This window comes from Symsagittifera roscoffensis, chromosome 4, assembly GCF_963678635.1.
Source record: "Symsagittifera roscoffensis chromosome 4, txSymRosc1.1, whole genome shotgun sequence".
NCBI lineage: Eukaryota > Metazoa > Xenacoelomorpha > Acoela > Convolutidae > Symsagittifera > Symsagittifera roscoffensis.
In genome coordinates this window covers 21,479,983-21,501,648 of record NC_087065.1, presented here as the reverse complement: position 1 = coordinate 21,501,648, position 21,666 = coordinate 21,479,983, and the positions used below count along the sequence as shown (strand labels likewise).

Genomic DNA, 21,666 nt, shown 5'->3' with positions numbered 1-21,666 from the left:
AATGATATGTTCAAAGTACAGTCTTTTATGTGGGCATGCTAATCGACGCACATGCTAATGCGCCGATCCCCCTTATTTGTGTTTTTTACTTATTCGGCCCAAAAATTATGAAAATACCTCATAGATTTGTTCCCTGGCTAACCCATTCGGTACTGTTTAAAGACCAATTTTTGGCTGGTTGAACCTGACCGTAAAGATTTGCCTGCGGTGTAAAACATTTGGAGGGAGGTGGTTTTGGAAAAGTTTTGAAAATTTTGAAGATTTTTTTAGGTCGAACAATTTCATTTTCCGAGCTCTCCGAAAACACTATGCGGAAATTGACTATTTGTGAAATTTCGAAAAAAAAGCAATCCAAAAAGCGTCTTCAGAAAGTTTTAGAGGTTGGTTAGCAAAAAATGGATGTAAAACTATATACCAAAGGGGGGCCATTTGGAAAATTTGGTAACCAGTATTGAGGGAAGATTTCGTCCCAATACAGATTTCGTCCCATGACAGATCTGGTCCCATTTTAATTTCAACAGATTTCGTCCCATTTCAAAGCGTACACAGATTTCGTCCCACAAATTTGGATATGGGATGATAGGATGTTGGATATGGGACGAAATCTGTATGGGGCCAAATCTCTTAATTAAATAAATAGGACGAAATCTGTAGTAGGGCGAAATCTGTGCCAATCTTTAAGAACTACTCGTTACAATGGTGCGCACCTACAGCGCCGTACTCCCGGATAGCCGAAAAAAAAAAACTAAATACCTCCGGTTTTAATTAAATTTGTCACTAAATCAAAAATTTTTGTACCTGTTTGCTAAGGAAATTTTCGTGGAATATAAACCGGCCGAAGTATCGACCAGTCGAAATTACGATGCAGGGGCGAATCTAGGATTTTCCCGAAAATCTTGACGACCTTTTTTTGTAGGTCGATTGATTTTACGAGCTCTCCTAAAGCACTAAAAACGCTGTTTTGGCCAAGTTTTTAGCGCCGCAGGCAAATTTTTGAAAAAACAGGTCAAGAAAGCCGTTTTTGGGCACTTTTTGGAAAGTTTTGACAAAAAAATTGCGTTTTTTTTGGCGCGCGCTCCCCCTCAAAGTTAGTATACATTGGCGCCAATAATTTTATCTGCTGAAATGGTGATTGAAATGCCTGGCCGCGCTGCTTCCATTTGAATGGTTAAAATTAGCCAATCAGGTTGGAGCGCAAAAATTTCAGCTCAAGATATAGCTATATTGATTTTGGGTCGTTTAGTGCATAAGACCCGTTTTCGGCTTTCCGAGAACGAATGTATTTTTCGAGTGTTCGGCTCCATGACACGCCACCGTTACAACAAAGTTGATGCTTGTGTGAGATGGGGGAAAAGATAGAACGAGTGCCTAAGCACCGTTGGATATTTCCTAGTGGCTCTTTTCACTCCGACACGACACCCCACCTTTCAAAATACTATCTTGGTTTTACGTGTTATTACGGCTAAATGCGTGATGTTACGATGTAAAGTATGGCGAACAAATCTGTTCACAGTTGTCAGTTTGTTCACCACGCCAAATTTCATTGAATTATGACAACCTTAAATAAGCTTTTCAAAATTGGCCTTCCTGGCAAAGAGCCTGCCTGGTTTGTTTGATTTGCTTTGTCGAGTGAAGTAAGATCAGCACAGTAACTATTTTGTCTTTACTAAACACTGTTTATAGCCAAATGTATACGGTTCAGTCTGATTGTGCAGCGTTGTTTTAGTTTGACACTAATCTATTGTGTGTCAACTGGTCCCATGGTGTAATGGTTAGCACCTTGGACTCTGAATCCAAAGATCCGAGTTCAAATCTCGGTGGGACCTTAAGTTTTAGGACCCAGTTTTCTTTTCAGAATCGCAATGCCAACGTAGATTGAATCTTCAGATTTAGATGCACACATTACTGCTAGACCGAAATCAACAAAATTAGTTGTTCTACATTTTGTCACTGAGACAATTTATTCACTACCACGCTTTTGCACCTTCACAAGAAGAAACAGAATGGTATAAAAAAATCGACTACGAAAGTTAAATTTTGACATCAACGGCCTTGATTGATTGAAGCGTGGACTCCATAACCTATTCGCCATTCGGTACTACTTTGATAGCGGTCCCTCGAAAAAGCAACTATGATAGATAGGCCCCGCATGCAATTCGCATGTTATAATTTTGAAAACTAATTTGTGTATAAATTATTCATTTCTAAAATCCCGCGAAATATTTTGAGTCGGAAACTTTTCAGAAGACCATATGATTTATATCAAGAAGTATGCTCGCTTCTTGTTTTACGCTTTAACAATCATTATTTTGTTAACTTATTTGTCATAAAAACTCAATTTTGGCGTTTTTTTGAATTTTTCACTTTAAAATGGTGAGGGAGAGGTTTTACGAAGTAACGAAACATCAAATGATTGAAAATATATTGCGACAGCCTTCTGAATGGCGAACTTATGATAATTAAATGATTTGAGAGTTCTGGGGATCTTTTTCTTGAGGGACCACTCAATCATAGTAGTAACCCGCCATTCCATTCCCACCAGATATAGTAACTTGAGTGCCGAACAGACAAAGAGAGTATAGACAGATAGATGTCAATGTCTGGGGTGGATGGGTCTTACCGGGAGCAGTTGGTGCGGAGGGAGTTGTCGGCAAGTGCCCACAAGTCCATTCACAGCCTCCCTCTCAACATACTGCAGTTAATTCTCTTTGTGAGTACTACTACTATCCTCGGTCACCCGCCTTCAATCTGCATGCAGGAGGTTTTTCAAAGTTACACCGCAATTTAGGTGGCGTGTCACGCAGCCGAATACACGGATAGCCGAGAAAGAATTTCGGGTACAAGAGTGATAGAGGGGTCCCGGTAAAAACCAAGTGTGAGATGGGGGGGGGGTGATTGATGGTGAAGGGTAACGATATGACAAACATCCGAAAAACCAAAAAGTTTTCAAACATCCGAAAACGGCTTTACTAGGGCAAGCATCGGGTCTTATGCACTAAACGGCCCAAAATCATTGTTTCTACATCTCTTGAACTGAAATTAATGTGGTTGAATTTGATTGGCTAATTAGCCAATCAAGTTCCATCGACATTTTCTGCCATTTCAATTGAAATAATTTTGCCATTTCAAGCAGATAAAAATATTAGCCGAAATGATAAAAAAAATCTGAATATTTGTTTTGTTAAGCCATTTTATCAATCTTTTCTTGTCTGGGTAAGTTTTCACAAGTAACTCAAATAGACCAAGTTAAGATCCTCCACCCCAGCGCTTAATTTAAATTAAATTTGCTAAGCGCTGCATGGAAAATGCTCGATTCTGATTGGCTGAAAATTCCCAACTTAGAACCAAGTTAACATCCTCCCCTCTAAACGTGTTTAGGGGGGAGGATGTTAACTTGGTCCGATTATTTTAACGAAGTTCCTCCTTTTCGGAAAATTCGGCTAAAATTTTTATCTGCTGGAAAGTTTAATCGCAATGCCTGGCCGTGTAACTTGAATTTGATTGGTTTAAATTACCCAATCAAATTCGATCGCATAATTTCCAGCTTACGATGTAGAAAATTTGATTTTGGGCCGTTTAGTGCATAAGAACCAAGCATCCGATGTTTTTCAAAAGGTAGGGCAAAGATCCGATTCCTAAGTTCCTTTAAAATATGCTGTATTGGCCGAATTAATTGTGACCGCCGCAGTCGCACCAACGTGTTGCGAGCTTGCTACAGTGTGTAGGACTCTGTATACAAATTTGAGTCGGTTGTTGCCTTGCCGCGAAGCTGCAACGCGAATGTGGCGCGCCCACCGACGAGCTCAAATCGAGAGTCGGCTAAATTGGGAACGGATAATTGAACTATGTCTTGTTTTCTGAAATTCTAGCGTTATATTATTACATAATTATCATTTAACTTTGGATGTTTGACATAGCAAATGTTTGACATATCGGACATTTTCTCTAGACCCGGCGATGAAGTCCCATCGGTACCAAGGTTCATTTGCACCAAAATGGAAAATCGTTCCCATTTGTTCCAAAATTGTTCACCTCGAATTCTGATTGGTCAAAATAATGAGCTCACGAAGTATTAAGTTAATTTTCTGTTCAAACAGCTGAAATCTAATTAGCAGAATAGTGACCGCTGCAGTCGCACTAACGCGTTGCGAGCTTGTCAACTGAGTTTAGGACTCTAAACAAAAGTTAGAGCCCCACCGGCGAATTTAAACAAAGAGCTTAAACATCGGCTCAAAAGTCTTTGGCCAATTTAATATTTTTGTTACAAAAGCGATTTTTTGGGATAAATGGGACTGATTTTTCCTTTTGATTCTAATGATTATCCACGTGAAAGACAAGGAGACGGGTTTTATTGAAACAGAGCTTATTAATGAGCAAAACAAACAAAATGAAGATATTGTTGCGGGGGTGTTTCATGATGGAGGGACCGAACGATGGAAACTTGAAAACAATCAGAATTGTTCGACGCTACTGTTGTCTAAATGACTTTTGCACTAAACCGAAGCCCTTTTTAACAGATAATGAATTATTGCAGCACAGCAAGGTTTTGCAGTACAGTTCGTGCAGATTTTACAATAATTTTTTTGGTTTGTTTTTTTAATTTTTAAAATCGGTTTTATGTATTTTCCACCACTGGACTTCGATTTCGGAATGTTGAGAAATTATGAATTTGTTTTTAACTGGTCAATTGTAATTTCGAATACCTGATTCATTTGATTTCTTTGAGGTTTTTGCGATTTCTTTGAGGTTTTTGATTACTCAATTCTGCTTGGCTGAAAATAAGTTACAAACGTTTAAGCGAATAAATGAACGATTTAGGCGGTAAACAAATTTTTATTTCACAACTTGCTTGCCCTAAAATTGAACGTAAAAAACACTATCTGCTGTTGTAAACAATGAGTCAATTTTCGGCTAATATTTTTTTTCTAATTTGGTGCCTGGCTTCAGCTTTGTTTGCTCTACTGCCTCTCATAATTGCCGATTAAGGTCACTGTTTAGATAAGACACTTCTCCCTGTCATTAACCGAAAGGGCTGTCAAATCAAACTAATTTACAAAGAGGGTTCCCAAATCACACTTATTTCCCAATTCTCAATTAACTATATCCATATGCGCCGGTCGGTTGTTCCAAAATTCTTTCACATCTAATTAACCTGACATTTTTGAGCCACCTATTTATACTTAAATTGACATCAGCGAAGTAATAAATTGATGAATTTTGAGGCATTGTATTTAAATTGAGGACCCTTTAATTTCTTGAGACCCCTATTTTTGTTCAGTGATATACGTAGTTTTTTTGATTTGCCGATAAATTGATGATTTTGTTGATGCTTATACAATCCTCCCCACAAAGCCATTTAGAGCAGAGGATGTTAACTTGGGACTGATTTTTCATTTTGCTACTACTTATGATCCATCTTAATGACAAGGTGGCGAGTATAATCCAGACAGAACCTAATGACGAGCAAAACAAACAAATAGGCGTCCTCTTGATGGATGGACCTAATGATGGAAAACTTGAGAACAATCAGAATCGTTAGACGGTACTATTGGCTAAATTACTTGTGAACAAAATTGAAATAATTATTAACAGATTATGAATTACAGCAGCACAGCAAGGTTTTGCTCTACACTGCGTGCAGATATGCAACAAGTTTTTTGCTTCATTTTTCAAGTTTATAAAATCGAGTTGGATTTCGCAATATTTGAAAATATACGTATATGCGCATTTTTTAATCTGTAATTTTCATCTTTAATGCTATGAGTTCTCTTTAAGATTTTCGCAATTTTTTGAGTTTTTTGAATACTCAGTTCTGATTGGCTGAAAGTATCTGAAACTAAGTTTCAAACAATCGATCCTTCCACCACGAGAGATGCCACCCTTTGGTGGTCAATTGAACCAATTAGGTGGTAAACGATTATTTGTTTCACAACTATTCCCTCAAATGCTTGCCCTCAAATCGAACGTAAAAAAAGAGTAACTGCTGTAGTAAATAATTTTTCAACGTTCGTCTTCTAGTTTTCTTTTAATTGGGTGCCTTGCTTCCGCTTGCTTTTGCGCTACTGCTTCTCTTAATTGCCGATTAAGTTCACAGTATAGATAAGACCCTACTCCCTGTGATTCACCTGGGGTCTCTCAAATCAGACTAATTTTTCAAAGATGGTTCTGAAATCAATTTTTTTTCTTCAAATTGCAGTTTACTAGATCAACAATCGCCGGTCGGTCCTTCCAAAGCCGGTCATTCCTCTCAAAACCTGCCATTTTAAACCTACCATTCTAATTCGATGCCTAAATTGACATAAGCGAGGTAATAATTTGAACAATTTTAAGTCATTTCACTTACGTTAGGTACGTGTTTTTGAGTTGCTTTTATTAACTGTTCAAGGATGTAGTGAAATAGTGAGGAGATTCAAATAACAATAGTCTCCTGAAGGACTTTTAAGATACCGCAAGTTGTGTGTAAAAGCTTCAAAATCAATGTTCTGGCTAGAAATTTCTCAATCTTGGCGCACCATTAGATACTGTTTTAAGACTATTCGTTTTCATTCTTTATGTAACTGATTTGAAAAAGCATTTCATAGAAACATGAATTTATTGCGATGTGTCAAGATCTTTTGTGCAGGAAATTTGATGTTGTACATAAGAACATCGATGCTAGAAACACATCGATGCTAAAGTACATGAGTATTTGAATGAAAACAATCTGTCTCCAATGTTGATAAAACATAAATTATTGTTTTGGGGAAGAGGACAGCTAAGATCAATTATTTACATAGGAGAACCAATCCGCAAAAGAACACGTCAGGTTTTTCCAGTTTTTTTAGCTCATTTAAATAAATACTGAAGCAAAATGGTTGTTGCAGTTCAGTCAATATACTGCGAGACTTATGGTACCATTAGCTAAAGTTTTTGCCTCATTATTGTTACAAAAATTTTGCCTCATTAGTTTTGTCTCATTTTTGTTCTAGGTTAGCATTTTTTTTTGCAAATTAACCCATGTCTCAAGTTAACAGACCAAACAAACATTCGAAGAATAAAATGCGCTACTTTGCAGAAAATGTGATCCTGCACAAAATCTTTAACCAAATTCAAAGGTTCACCAGCCGAACTATTCATTATCAGCATAGCCTCACTAGAATTTTCTATGTTGCGAAAAATAGTAAAACAATTGAAATTGGTTGGGCGCATATCTATAACAGAGTACCTGTGAAAATAAACGATTAAATAAAACAAAATAGGCTTTTCACAAAATGGAAAAAGAAATTTATAGCAAGCCATTGCTGTGATAAATGGAGCAACATAAACGTAAAGCTTAGAAGTGTTAAATCTGAACAAACAATCAAATATGAAAGTGAAAAGTTTTTGATAGACATACACTAAAAGTTTCCTGATGATATATTCATTAGTTGTTCTGAGATTATTTTTTTCTAAATAGTAGCTTTGATTGCACACCGGTGTAATTGTGCATTTTTTTAGCTTACTATGATACTTGAAATCTGTATCGTTGCAAATTGTTCGCAATTAGTTACCTTCAAATAATTTTCGAAACTGCTTTAGCAAATTGAATCACGTTTGATTAGATAAACCGAAATTGTACAAAGTGTCTTCCTGGTATCTGCCTTCGCTCTAAAATAACATTCATTCCAAAATAATTTCTTCCCATGCTGAAGTCGTTGAAAAAGTATTTTTTTGACCTCGAGTATATTCTGAATCACGACTGAAAGAGCTTTTATGATAGGTTTCTCGTATCGAGGCCACCTAAGTCAGCGCTGGAAGTTTCTTAGCTAGACCATTGCAGCTTTCTTTCTGCATCGATGTGATAATTTGAACGACAGAAAAGTTGAATGTGGTAATTTTGATCAAACAGCAGAAAGCATGTTCTAATTAAATTTAATTTAGATTGCAAACGTGGTGTTGGCATTTGTGTGGGAATACTTATACGATAAGGAGGATGAAAAGTGGAAAGATGGATTCGGAAACCCCTTCTCGGTACAAGCGTACTACAACGTGTTCAATTGGCTCGTCCTCTTACTCATCCACACTGTGTTGAGACGCATGCACAGGACTTCCCTGGCTGAGGGCTACTTCTCATTCTATAGACGCACGAAAGAAATCAGAGGCGCCCCATTCTTCATCAGCTCAATCGGTCAGTCGATAAAGTTTACTATTGTATTGTAGTGATTGGCTCCCCTTCTTTTGCCTTGTGAAACAAAGTAGGAACTCGATGTTTTTACAAGCTCATTGCAAGTTGTTTCAAAATTACTTACTTGGCACTAAGAAGTAAGTTTAAAATGATTTGCTAAATGTATCAAAATACTTCAAGGTCGCAAATTATTTCAAAAAATGTTAATTCGTGTTTCTGCTTGCGATAAGGATAATCCAGACATGTGAAATAACTGATACATGAGTTATTTTAAAAATTTTCAGCGGTGACGATTTGTATATCATTAAATTAAAATTTAAAAATAATGAATGTAGAAGAGGCCGATCGCACTATGGAATACTGTTACCACATGTTCTTAAACAATTTGGGAGTTTTTCATGATTCAAAATTCATTATCGACCGGTGATTTTACGATTGTAGCTTGAATCTTACGTCTGTTTTTAGTGAACACGATGCTGCTGGCGCTGAACAATGTTCTGCGAGATCTGACCCTAAATGACCCGGACAAAGACGACGAATACGCACTGCACATTATACAGGGGTTTTTCATTTTGGAGTTGCTGTGCGCTTCTTTCTTCATACTGAAATACTGTTGTAAGTCTTTTTGCTCTCGATCTTTGCGAACTACTTTGGTTGATAGGCGAAGCTTAGGTTTGCATCTGAAACTTGGACAAAAAAGTAATGCTTAGTTAATATCTTGCTTATTTTGAGAATTGGGCTGAGTGGTAGCAATAAAACCAAAGTACGTTTTTCGTTGCTACTTTCTTTTACATCTATTTGTGGTTTGTTTTTAAAAAGCATCGTAGATATCCTTTTATTGCAGGATTTTTCATCACTAGTAATTTTGCCAACCAAAGTAATTCACTGAGTGATAAAGTTATGTTTCTTATTTTAGTCGTCAGCCTTTGTTTTTTTTTCTGCAAAAAATCTGCACATTATTTAAATTTCTCTTGAAGGAGCAAGTGTATAAGTAATCGGGAACTAGCATTTTTTCCTGAATTAAATTTTTTAATAAATCTGTTTGAAATTGGCCTTGCTTTATTATAAATCCTCAACATCTGTAAGGCTTCTTCTCATTTGTTCTAGAGGTAAAGCACGCGCCTGAGGAACATAAGACCATTTGTTCCAGTCCGTCCTTACCTTGTTTTTCTTCAATATGCGTAGATGATTTTTATTGGAAAAATTTTATTGGAAACCTTTTATAGGAATTTTATTTTGTCTTCATATTTTTAATCTAATTTCCATGTTTCTTCTGATTTGAGCTGGTTTTTTAAATTACCTTTTTTCGTTTTTTTTTCTAGCTGAAATGGGTTTGGCTTCTGCTGCATAAATTTGTTTACGTCATTATGCGTTGTGAGAAGGGAAAAATGGGACATCTTGTTTTGTGTTTCAAGACGAGTCGCGCGTAAAATTTTGATTTTCAAAGTCTCAAAGCACAAAAAACGTCTTACATTTTGTTTATGGCTCAAGTGGCATGTACCTAGCTATCATCGGCTAAGCTACCTGTCTTAACATTAATTGAGACAACCATGCGAAATTTTTATAGATGTACTTTTTTCCACTATTTTGGAAAAAATTTCTTCGTCATGGTGACATCGATCGTATTTCTGTCTGCTGGGTTACGAGGCTATATTTAAGCTTTATTGTCAGTTTTGCGACGCTGCGCTTCGTCTCTCTCTCTCTCTGTCTCTCTCTCTCTCTCTCTCTCTACAACTACGAGAGCAAGTGTCTTGTAGTCGGGAACTATACTTTTCCCGTCAACAACTTTTTTTTTGAACATACTGGCTTTTCTTACTAGCTTTATTATTGAACCCGAGTTATTATTATTGCTTACTTAATGAACATTCTAGGTTCATTTCCACTTGCCCAAGAAATAATGCGGTTGCCTTTGTACCCTTAGGTTTGGTGTTTTTTTTTCAATATATGAATTGATTTAAAAAAAAATTTGGGAAAAATCGAATTGTCGGGTTTTCGTTTGTCTACTTATATTTTGTCGCCTTATTTGCAACATTGGTGGATTTTATTGTTCTGACAGCAGTTTTCTTTTTTAAAAGCTTTTTTCAATCTGATTGGTTTCGGCATATTTTTTATTGGCTTCTTTACCCTTTTTCGTGTTGCTTTAAAGGCAAAAATGTGTTTTTATGACAACCTATTCAAATAGCTTTTTTTCGGCTAAAGGAGCGTCTACCTAATTTTCTCCGCTTAGTGGCCGCTCGGTAAGTTTTAAAAGCTTATTTAAAATTGGTTGTTGTGATTTTTGAATGTTTCTTTGAAATTATTTTCATTTTTTCGGTCTCATTGTCTATGTGGTTTCGGTCTCAGTTCCTATTCGGTAACTTGCAAGGCTGCTTTTGCATCGTATCGCAGTTGATGCGAAGCTCAGCTTCGCTTTTTTTGGGCGTGCTTCTTGAAGTAACGATTTTCAACTTTAAAAGATTTTCAATTTTTTTTTCAGTTAATCAATTTTGATAAATCTATGGATGTTTTGTCATTCCGAAAACTTATTTGATCGGTGCATAAATTTTGAAAAACATAGTTTTTACACAAGCCAAGTGAAGTGTATTATTACGAAAAAGTTTTTTTTCCAACCTAAGTCGCAAATAAAAGTGCTCATTTGGTGGCACTTTTGGTTTATTTCAGTTTAATCATATTTAAGCTGCTTTTTTGGCTAGTATATGTCCTGTTTGAAAGAAGCAGGTATATTTAAAGTTTATGGGGTTTGTTGATTTTTTTTTGTTTTTTTTTTGCAAAGCTTTGGAAAATTTTTTTTTATCCAAAGGTGTCAATGGAGAAAACGGCTGCTCTTCTATGTGCCTGCATTTTTCACTAGGCTTTTTTCGTTTTACCTTCCGTTCTACGGCCTTTGAAATTTTCAGTAAAGGGATTTTTTAACTATTTGTTGTTAATTTTTTCAATTTCAGAAATATTAAATACAAATCTGAGATGAGGGTTTCAATCAACAGAACAAAATATGGAATCTTTTTTTTTCAAGCGGCTATTCCTTAGTTTGCGTAGAAACAAATTCTTACCTCAAACAAGCCCATTTTAATATTTTTATTGATATTTGGTTAATTTTTAAAACTTTTTTGACTTTTCTCAAAAACTACCCAGCCAAAGATTAAGGGTTTAACCGAAGCCAAAGATTAAGGGTTCAACCGAAAGAAAACAATCAGTGTTGCCAATGTTAATTGCGCAAGTGGCTATGCTCTGTATTTTGAAATAAAATATGGCCTTAGACATATTCTTTTTTTCGAAAACCAAGCTGCTGATTCTGAGGTTGATATTTCCTTCAAACTAACATGGTGCTTAGATTTTGCTTGCGCAATCTGCCTATTTATTTGAAGAAAAGTTGATATGGACTTCGGAAAAATCCATTTTTTGAAATTTTGTAGTTTTTTTTTTCACAAACAAAGCAGAAAAATCATTAGGGTTTTGCGTAAAGTCCATTTTTTGAAAGTTACGCATTTCCGTAACAGTACAATATTTGTTTACACTAGCCATCAGCTTACTGTATTATAACGACACGGGTTTTTTTCTAACCTAACTCGTAAATAAATGTCTTTAAAGGTGTTCACTTGTTTGGAAGTTTCCTTGTAGCATTAGAAATTGCATAGCATCTGTTTTCTTCGTTACTTTTTGCTTGTGTGTGGTGCTGCCTATTGAGCATCAGTGGCTGAGTGGTTAGTTTGTGAGCTTCTTCATCTCGAGGTCGTAGGTTCGAATCTCATTAAAAATATTAAAACAGGGGATCCAGCATTAGCTGGGCCACTAGCTTACTTCCAAACGACCATGGCGCAGATGCGAGGACGTAAGACTCCTAATCAACAGGTCGGAGATTCAAATCCGGTACATTGAAATAGTTTTTTTTGTCGATTTTTCGCTACGTAGCATTAGCAGTTTGATAAAAACTGTAGCTGCTTTATTGGTGGCTAGTGTTATTTAAATTACAAGCACCCGTCGAGCAGATGTGAGAAAGTTGTACTCCTAATTTCACTAAAATTTGTTTCTCAAGGGGTATATTAAACCTTTTCCTCGCTTCGTTTGCGAAGTGCAGCTTCGCGTCTGTGTTTACTTTGCCTGCAGCATCAGGATATTCGGTCTAGCTGAATCAATGTTAACACTCCACAGTCCTTTATCTGACCCTGTTTAATCTTGATTTTCTTGAAAGTTTTAGATGCCTTCAGTCTATAGCATTGAATTTGCAAGCGAAAAAATAATTCTTAGACTTTTTTCATTTTGCTAAATTGTAGAAATAATAAGACTCGTAAATAAAAAGAATTATTGAATGTGCTATCAGTTTTTTTTTTGCTCCCACGCCGAGAAATTACATTTTTTGTCGGAGCACAATTTTTCTACCCTTTTTTCCGCGAAAAGAAGCTTCGCTTTAGTGTTAGGTTTTTCGGGGCAATGAAAAGTTACCTATTGGTCAACATTTCTCAAATTGGGTTGGATTTATCAAAAGAGTTCCTAATATAACAGTTGGGATTCAAAGACTTAAATTGATTTAGTTTTGCTGTGAAACTTGAAAGATGTCTTTAGTTAATCATTCTTTTTCGGTTTCCGTAACTTCGTTGACATTTTTCCAATTTCTCCTTAGGAATAGTAGATATCGTATGAGTTTATTTCAATGCAATGTTTTAAGGATATTTTGTTTGCTGTTTTGAAACAAACGGTGAAAAAAGTTGGAACTGACAAACGTCATTGCGCGATACTTGATCAGAATGCTGAACATTTATTGCTCATTAAAGGTAACATTAATTGTACAGGGCTCGTTCACAAATTCAACGACAGCAAGGACCCTCCAGACTACATGCTGGAGACGAACAAGTTCATCGATCAGCCGGGGGAGAATTTGGCAGGAAGGGACTCTGCTGTAGTGGAGATTGGGTTCCGAGAAGTGGGCAGGGCAGCCGAGATCATCGAGAGACAGTATGACATCATCGAACATCTCAGTCGCACTTTACGGGACATTAGGGGTAAGAGGGGTATCCCACTATTATTACATAAATCCAATTGAAGCTCTAACATCATTCGGTACGGTTACGACACCCTTTTTTTTACTGTTTTTTTTATTAAGTCTCGGAGCTCAAATTTGACTTTTGGAGGTTATTCTTAGTTCAATTCAAAATCTTTTGCTAATGAGAAGGCAAATTACGCTCTTCATTTCAGGCAGTGGAGTTGCGCGAAAAACGATATTGATGTTTAGGTTCGTACGTGGATTTCCCAGTGGAATAAAAAAAATACCAATTGATCTAGTCTTTTATTTTCTAACAAGGGCTTGGTTTATGATCGTCAAAATTTCTTACAGAGCTTCATCGTGATACGTTTTTTCTGAAGTTTGGAAGTTTACAAAGCCAATCATTTGTTTTTTTTTTTGCTTACTTGAGTCCATAGACTTTTTCCAGCTGTTTGCTGTCTATCATCTAGATTTTTCCGTAAAACACTATGTTCACCGAATTAATCAGTTTAGTTTATTAGCATATCAAGTTACTCTTACAACTTATGCCCGCATTTCTTATAGAAATTGAAATTTTTGTTAGTTAAATTTTAGTAAGTCCGGTCAAACTACAAAAAAAGAGCATTTGAGTTCAGTACGCTTCGAATGAGAATTTCAAAAAGCTTCAGTTAAGGCATTTTTCACGTTTATTCAAAGGTTTTTTAAAGAATTTTGCTTTGTGTTCAGCAACCGTGTACTACTTAAGGTATCTTCCGCTTTTATTTGAACTTAATTTGGATATTTTTGTTTTGTTTTTAGCATTGGTGTACTACTGTTTTCCCGTTCAAAGTTTTTCTTCCGGTACTTGTTGTTTACTTAATGACGCTTGCGATTAGCAAACGTTATCAAACTAGAATATAGACTTTTTCCGGGTTAACACAAACTTGTTAAACAGAATCACTTGTATCTTGGTTCATTACACAAGCATAGCTTGTGTTATAGTATGAACTTTCATTTTTTTTCCAATCTAATTCGCAAATATTGTTGCGATGCAATTGTTGCGACAAAATGTTTTCATTTTTAAAGTGTTCATTTTGATCCAGCTATTAAGTACAGCCAATGCTAAGGATAATAACACAGGCTAGAAGGATAATAACACAGACTTTCACTTTAGCTTCAAGGTATCAGGGATCTGTACCGTAGAGGTAGGGAAGGAGACCAGCAACAAAATAAGAGGGTTCGCACCTGGGCAGGGTCGGTTGTTTTAATGAACTTTATCGTATACTAGTTAAAATGCATCCGCTCTTTTAATTGAGGCATTTTAGTTGGTTTTTTTTTCAAATTTACTGGTACTGCTATGCGTCATAATTGGCGTGCGTCCCTTGAGAAATTTTGTAGACTCAAAGTTCACGCATTCAGTTTTTCCCAGTAGTGTTTTCGGTAATTTTGCTTGTGTATGCGGAGTGCAACTTCGCCTCTGTGTATTAAATTCAACCTTCTATGCGTTCCCGATCAACTTAGCTTGGAGGCAACGAATATGTCCGGGACGGCAAAGGTCCTCGGTCGAATCTGACCAGGCCATGTTTTTTCAAACGGGAAATGTTCTGTTTTATATAAAATTGTCAGCCAATTATTTGTATGCTTATCTGTGTTCAGTTTAGCTGCCAAATCTTGAAATCGATTTTTTTTGATGCGCGCCTACTTTTGTGTTGGTTTTATTAGTTGATTTATTCTTACAGTTTGTAGTTTTACTTACCTTGACTTCGTAGTTTATTTGTTATTTTTGTTCCGTTAAAAAATTCCCCAGCCCAGCTTTTTTCGGTCTATTTTTTATCCGTTTAATTACCTAATTTTTGGTTTTTCAATGGAAACACAATTTTATTACTTACCTAGCCACTTTTAAAATTAATTTTTTGTTTTCTAATCGGTTTGTTGAATTATCTTTTTTTTTCGTTATGGAAAATTATTTCCCAATTTATTGGAAAAATTTTAGTTTTTTTCTCAGAAACTTCCATTAATTTTTAGAAAAGGGACACAATTGAAAGGCTCGCTACTCGCCTGTGTGCCTGGAGACTCCCATTGAGTCTGTTTTTACTTGACCCATCTGTCTACAGCCTTCGAAAAAGTCTGTCGGGGAATATATTTTTTTTTTTTTAAATTTTTTTTTGAAAACTACCCTTCACAAAACTGAGTTTTCTGTTTCAATGAATAGAAAGGTTTTGAAAAGCTCCCTGCAAAAGAGGCGACGCTCAGTTTTTTTTAGCACATAAATAATTGGCCTTCGGAATAGTCAATATTTTGATTTTTGACCGTTTTTTTTAAAATTTTTTGAATTTTTCGTGAACAACCCACCCAAATCTGCAATTTTCGGTTCAAACGAAATAACAGGTTACGTGAGTCCCTTATGCATAAGAGGCTACTCCCTATTTTTTCGCTGAAAAATCTATAGCTGTCGGAAATGTCAAATTTTGATTTTTTGATTGCTTTTTGGACTTTTTTCGTTAAGTATCCTGCCATATCTGATATCATACGTTTAATCGACACAACATGTTGTTGAAAGCCTACTGTTTTATTTGAATACCCAGTTTGTTAAAGAAAAATCTTTGGCCTTCAAACATGTTCAAGTTTTGAAAATTTGACAGTTTTTTTTTGAAACTTTTCGACTTTATTCGAAAACTACCGCGCCAATTTTCAGGTTGTGTTCAATCGAAAATACCGGTTTTGGGAATTTTCTTTGTTTGAGCGATCACAACATGCTTTTTGGTGAAGTCTTTTTGACCGTTGTTTAGAAACTTTGAATTTTTTGAAAGTTTACTCAATCAAATCTGAGATGAAAAGTTCAATTGAAAGAACTGGTTGCAATAATTGTTCCTGCAGAAGCGGTAACTCCTTAATCTTTTCTTTGAGAAATGTTATATCCTTGGGAAAAATGATTATCTCAAAATTTTTTCCTCTCTCACATATTTTAATAGAGAAAAAACTAAGGTTTTGGGCAAAGTACAATTTTAGAAATCACATTTTTCGTGCCGCATCAATGTAGCAGTTTCATTCAATATCAAACACGTAACTCCAGCTTTAACTGGGCCCTTAGTTTTTTTTTGCTGTCGAGACATTCGAAATTTTTGGTTCTAGTTTCTTTCAACATTTAAATTTTTTTGGCTTGTTTTTTTAATGTTTGTTGTATTGCTAGTGATTCTAAGCTCCGCATGGCCTGTGTTAGAATATCAGGAGCCAGTTAAAAGTTTAAATACAAAGAAGATACCTGAAAACACAAATTTCTAGTGTTCGGTTCCGGTCATTTGGTGTACGTGTTGCAAATTGATTAAATTTCGTGTAGAAGTTTCATATGTTTTACTATCTTTTGTCTGCTTTTTTTGACGGCCTAGATTCTCCATATCATAGACTTTTGTTCAGTTATTTTGATTTATTATGGTAAGGGCGAGGATGATTGAATTCTAAGAAGTTTTACCGAAATTTTTGTGAAAATTTAAGTTGGTTTATTTTTTTTGACAATTTAAGAATTATCATTTTTTTGTTGTTTCGATAATTGTTTCTTTTTTCACTTTGAAATTTTTGCTAGTTTTTTTTCCACTATACTCATAAGCAACAAAAAAATCAATGAATGGAGCCTTATCTTTGAAATTATCTCAAATGATTTTGATAACAACATTTTTGAAATACCTCTTCTATACAATTGATTCCATTGCCTGTGTTTTGAATTTGTTGTAAAATGACGTTTCATGATTTCACAATTTAGCATATTAGTTTGATCGTAGTTAGTTACAAAAAAAACTTGAACTTTGCCCTCTGTTGAACAATATTCTTAGGTGTTTATTTGGTTTGTTTATTGAGCAACATCCGGTTACAAGTAGCTTCGATGTTGTAGGCGACAACAATGGTCAATGGATGAATGGGACTAACAATGGGGATCTTATGGCTGATTTGAATGGATATGGTGACAGATCTGACTTTTCGGCGAGCGGGATCGATCCCTGAGATCCGAATCATGAGTTTCACGAGGGTTCAGCTAAGTTCAACCCGTTATTATTGAAGTTGTCTGAGGATAGAATAACCCTGATTTAAAGTCGAGGATTACTTAAACTGGCTGCTGCGTGTTGATGCGCCAAATATTTTTTACAATATTCTATTTCTTAGCTGCTTTTCTGTTTTTTTTTAATCATTTGAAAATTGAGGTGCTTTTTGAGTTATATAGTAAAAGCTGATCGGTATCAGGACCTTGTCAAATACTGTCGATATAATATGGATTTGATTCAGTAAACATTGGAATTTGATGTCTTGATAAGAGAATTAACATAAATGTAATAGTTATTTTGATGCGCATTTGACATCATCCAAAGAAGTTTTTATGCGTTTGATGCGGGATTTTAAAATTTTTACCATCTTGTTGCTGCAGATTGTACCTTTAAAAAGATCGTTTTGAGCGAGAGTGAAGCTTGTTATAAACATCTCTGTGACGAATTGTTACTTGACCGAATGCAAATTAAGATTCAAAAGAGCCAAATCTTCAAGAGCGAAGTTGAAATATCTCAAACATCACTGTGGTGAAAATCTTGTCTGTATGTCATTGATGCTATCAGTTTTCATGATGAACAAGCTCTGAACAGTTTATATTTTTTTCACGCTTTAAATCGCTTCTGATGGAAGATTTTTGAAAGTCAGAACACCGACCATGCCTTCATGACAGATTTTGGAATTACATGTTACGTTTGTTTTCAAAATGGGTCTCATTAAATTGATGACTCTTGGCTAGCTGTCGACTTTCTCTTCTGGGTTGGATATCACCTTTTTAATCGAAATTAAGGCGTTGCCATCAAATATTTAATTTCGAGTTTCAGTTATGATTAGAAATGAAATTTCTTCCCTCTTATTTTTGGAAAATATAGGTAATTCTGTTTTAATACTTCCATAGATTGTTTGCTTAGTATTTTTTCCTTCAAACATTGAAAAGAAATACTTCAAACTGCTTGAAAGTATTTCATTCATTGATTGTCCACAATTCGAATTGTTTCTTTTAGCAATGCGATTGATTGATTGTCTGACTTTGAGATCTATCAAATCTTAACTAAACGCTGTATTTCTATATTTCTTCGGTACAAATTACTGAAGAAATTTGTGACCGAATAACGGAATCTTTGACAATTTTGAGTGGCCCGTTTTCGGCGCTGAAATATATTAATTTTCAACCTATTATTGCTCAACTTTGCTTTTCTCTAAACATTGTCCTGTGTCGAAGTTTCCTCTTTCTAAAGGTGCTCCTGGAATTAAATTCAACTGTTTAATTTATCTCCTCTCCCTCACAAACGTGCTACAAAATACACAAGTATATCTTAGAAGTTGTTTTCATAGTTAGATCTTGTCCTAGACTGAATTGTAATTTAATTTTTTCATCTAACTTTTCTCCTCAAAATTTTTTCAGAGTAACCCGAGACGATTTAAGATTAACTGGAAAAAGTGACGTATCCTGCTTGATTGATTTCTTTGCCTGCTTGTTTTGAGTCGATTACAATTTGCTCAAAAATGATTAGTATGAACTGTCGTGTATGCTGTTCATCGGTAACCGAGTATTGAGGGTGATAGTATAAATAAGTATGTACATGACATGATCAGAAATCAACATACTGACAAATACAAGCTAAAATGCACCACAAACGATTAAAAACTCTATTTCCTTCAAAAACATCAAGAACTTTGATCAAAATAGCTCAATGAATTTTTAGACCTATGTTTTGACATGGAATTGTATCTGGTTGTTATTTTGACATAAACTTCTGTTAAAATACACGATTATTTAATCACCTGACAATCTATCGCTTCTCGCAATTTTTCTTCACGTTGTTTAGATCTTCTAACTTTGGTATGTTGATTACACATGCGCAACCGTGTACTAGACTTTTTTCCTTAAATAACTTTTTCACTGGACGCATTTCCTTGAAACCTCTGTTAGCAATAATTTTACTACAACAGTTATATTTTATGCATGTTACATTTCAAATATCTGTCTTATTCGAAATTTGCTTTTTTAAGAGTAATGAACGTAGTGAAGTCTCTTATAAAGGTCTTGCTAATTTTTTTTTTTCAGGAAAAGTCTTAAAGTATTGGTGCACTTAGGTATAAATGCACTTTTTGAGTTCAATTGAAATTCATCAATTGTAAATAGGACTCTCCAAATACGAACGTGCAAATGGCGAATTTTGTTTTTAGATTTCCAGCGGCATAAAAACTTTACCTGTTGATCCAGTTTTCTCAAGTTGGGTTAATGTTATCAAAAAAGAGCAGATCATAAATCGTTCTTTAATTTTATAGAGCTTAAAGGACATCTATTTTTTCGAAAGTTGAGATTTTTTCAACTAAGTATTTTTTATGTTTACTTGCGTTCTTTAATCTTTTCCAATCTTCGATTGGCTATGTTTATGTTAGTGGTGATTTTACCAACTCGATTTGTGAAAAAAAAAAAAAAATTTTGTTTTGAAATTTTTTCGGCTTAATAGGTTTCGGCCTATATTGTTTTCCCAATTGTTTTGTATGGCAAGTGGTGCAAAGCTCGGCTTCACCTTTGTAGTGAATATCCAACTTAAAACGTATTATGCCTGCTTAATCAGTCTGTACAGCCATTGCTGTCACTTAAAATTGACATTTGAGTGATCGATTATTTACGTATCAAGGTTTTGCCTTGTCGTAGCGAAAATTAAACGCAAGCTAAGTCTAGTGTTGCATGGTACATCGCAAATTTCTAACTTCAGATGAACTGCTTGCCGGTATAGTTGCTAAACAACGACAACTAAGTTAACGTTGAAAGCCTCTTAGTCAAATTAAGAAGCATCTGCGTTTTTATAAAGTTTTGCTCTTCAGCTGGTTATTGAATTAGGGTATAGCTTGTCAGCCTATTTGCATCTAAACTAAATTCAAAGAAAGTTCGGGAAAAACTATTGAATTGTGAAGTCTGGTAATCGACTAGCCGGGCTGGTGAAGGCTGAGCTTGTGTTATTCTGCGAAATAAATTTTTCTACTACAACTGTATAACAAAAACTTAGACTATAGCTGCGGAATTTGCATTCTTGCTTCCTTTTTTATCATAAAGAGTATTCAAGAAATGATAGTATGGCAACCTGAAGAAATAACGGCTGAATTTGGAAACCTAATGCCGCTGTTTGATTCGCAGTCGAACTATTTTTATTTTGAAGTTGATACGATCAAATAATGCTGATTCATCGATTCAAGTCACTTTTCCGATCACGAAGTGGGAAGGAACTGTATATTCGGGCTTGTTTTATTTTTCTTACTTTTTTCATGCAAAATTAGGTACCACAAAAACATATGAAGCGAGTCATATAACATATTCCACTCCTTTCAGTCGTGAATCGATTGGTTGAAAAAAGGGTTCGCTAGAAAAAAAATCTGCTTTTTAGTCCAATTTAAGAGGAATGAGGCGTACGAGTTCCAGAAATAACTACACTAAGCTTTTTTTGCTGTTAAAGAAAGGAGTGTAAGCTGTAAAAAATTCTTTAACCGGAAGTTTACGCTTCCCCGTCATTAACAATATCAAGCGTGTTGTAACGAGGTACTAGAATTTTTCCCGCATAGAATTTTTTTCACATATTTTACCATGTAATTTCGAATGCATGCAGTACGTGCGTTGTTTTTGCTCAACGATCTCTTTATCCCACTGTACATCCATTAAAAGTGTTTTTCCAATATATTTGCGGTAACAAGTGAATATTTTTTAATTTTTCGAATTCGTGACTATCTACATCGCTTATTTCAACGTTAATAATTAAGCGTTGAACGCTAAGTATTTTGTCAAAAAATTTTATCAAACAAAGTAGTTTTTTATTAAACCATTTTTCGACTAAAACTGTCGGCAATAATGCTCACCTGTTTTTTCAAGATTATAATTCCAGTTAACTTAAATGAATTGAAAGCATTTCATTAGAAAAATGTCGGCAGGATCTACTTAACAATCTCCACCCCTTTCAAAAAGGGGGGGAATTGTTAAGTAGATCAAAATGGTCGATTTTTCGACCAATCAGAATGCAGCAAAATTAGAATTCTCAATAGAAAGTTTGGTGCTAATTTACTGTATTTATTTATAGGGGTGGAGATTCTTAAGTTGATACCATAGGGGAGATCCTGTCAGCATTTAGCTTGCGTATTCTGAATAATGTATTACAAAATGTTTTTCTTAAGTTTTTCAAAAATAATTGAGAGCACAGCAACCGCTCATTCTTATTGTTCCGACCATATAAAACATGTGGCGGAAATTTGTATTCGGATGTGTTTTAGGTTTTATTTTTGTTTTCCACGCAAAATAAGGTACACAAATAATCATCGGTTTCACAGCTTTAGTTCAAGTTTTGAAGATAATCAGAGAAATAATTTTTTTCCCAACTTTTGAAGAAGTGACCTGATTTCTTCACAAGTGACCACTTTTCACCAAATTTCTCTGAACGACCACAAAGAAATGCATTTCCTGAAGCTTAAAGTTTAAAAAATTTCAGCTTTTTGAGAAGTAATTTGGAATTCAGATAATTTGGAATATTTAATGCTC

General features: G+C 35.2%; 1 protein-coding gene and 1 non-coding gene across 4 annotated transcripts; both read left to right on the top strand.

Annotated features, from left to right (window-relative positions):
* Positions 1 to 1,754: 1,754 nt before the first annotated feature.
* On the top strand, positions 1,755 to 1,826 carry Trnaq-cug (transfer RNA glutamine (anticodon CUG)). The gene has a single exon. It is a non-coding gene; the product is annotated as a tRNA-Gln (tRNA).
* A 33-nt stretch (positions 1,827 to 1,859) lies between these two features.
* LOC134845042 (transmembrane protein 192-like) lies at positions 1,860 to 18,513 on the top strand. 3 transcript variants are annotated; one of them, XM_063861871.1, is made up of 6 exons: positions 1,860 to 2,095; positions 2,543 to 2,710; positions 7,900 to 8,146; positions 8,609 to 8,758; positions 12,931 to 13,140; positions 16,987 to 18,513. In XM_063861871.1, the coding sequence occupies exons 2-6, from the start codon at positions 2,591 to 2,593 to the stop codon at positions 17,094 to 17,096; spliced, it is 837 nt and encodes a 278-aa protein (XP_063717941.1). In that variant the 5' UTR covers positions 1,860 to 2,095; positions 2,543 to 2,590; the 3' UTR covers positions 17,097 to 18,513. The 3 variants fall into 3 exon arrangements, with proteins under 3 accessions (XP_063717941.1, XP_063717942.1, XP_063717943.1); XM_063861872.1 differs by having other exon boundaries at positions 2,518 to 2,710; XM_063861873.1 differs by having other exon boundaries at positions 2,515 to 2,710.
* Positions 18,514 to 21,666: the final 3,153 nt, after the last annotated feature.

What these genes read in the sequence shown, in the direction of transcription:
- LOC134845042 (XM_063861871.1), top strand. Translation starts at nt 2,591, where the DNA reads ATGTCAATGTCTGGGGTGGATGGGTCTTACCGGGAGCAGTTGGTGCGG. An exon ending in ATTCTTCATCAGCTCAATCG is followed by an intron (nt 8,147 to 8,608) that starts GTCAGTCGATAA and finishes GTCTGTTTTTAG; the next exon opens with TGAACACGATGCTGCTGGCG. An exon ending in CACTTTACGGGACATTAGGG is followed by an intron (nt 13,141 to 16,986) that starts GTAAGAGGGGTA and finishes TCGATGTTGTAG; the next exon opens with GCGACAACAATGGTCAATGG.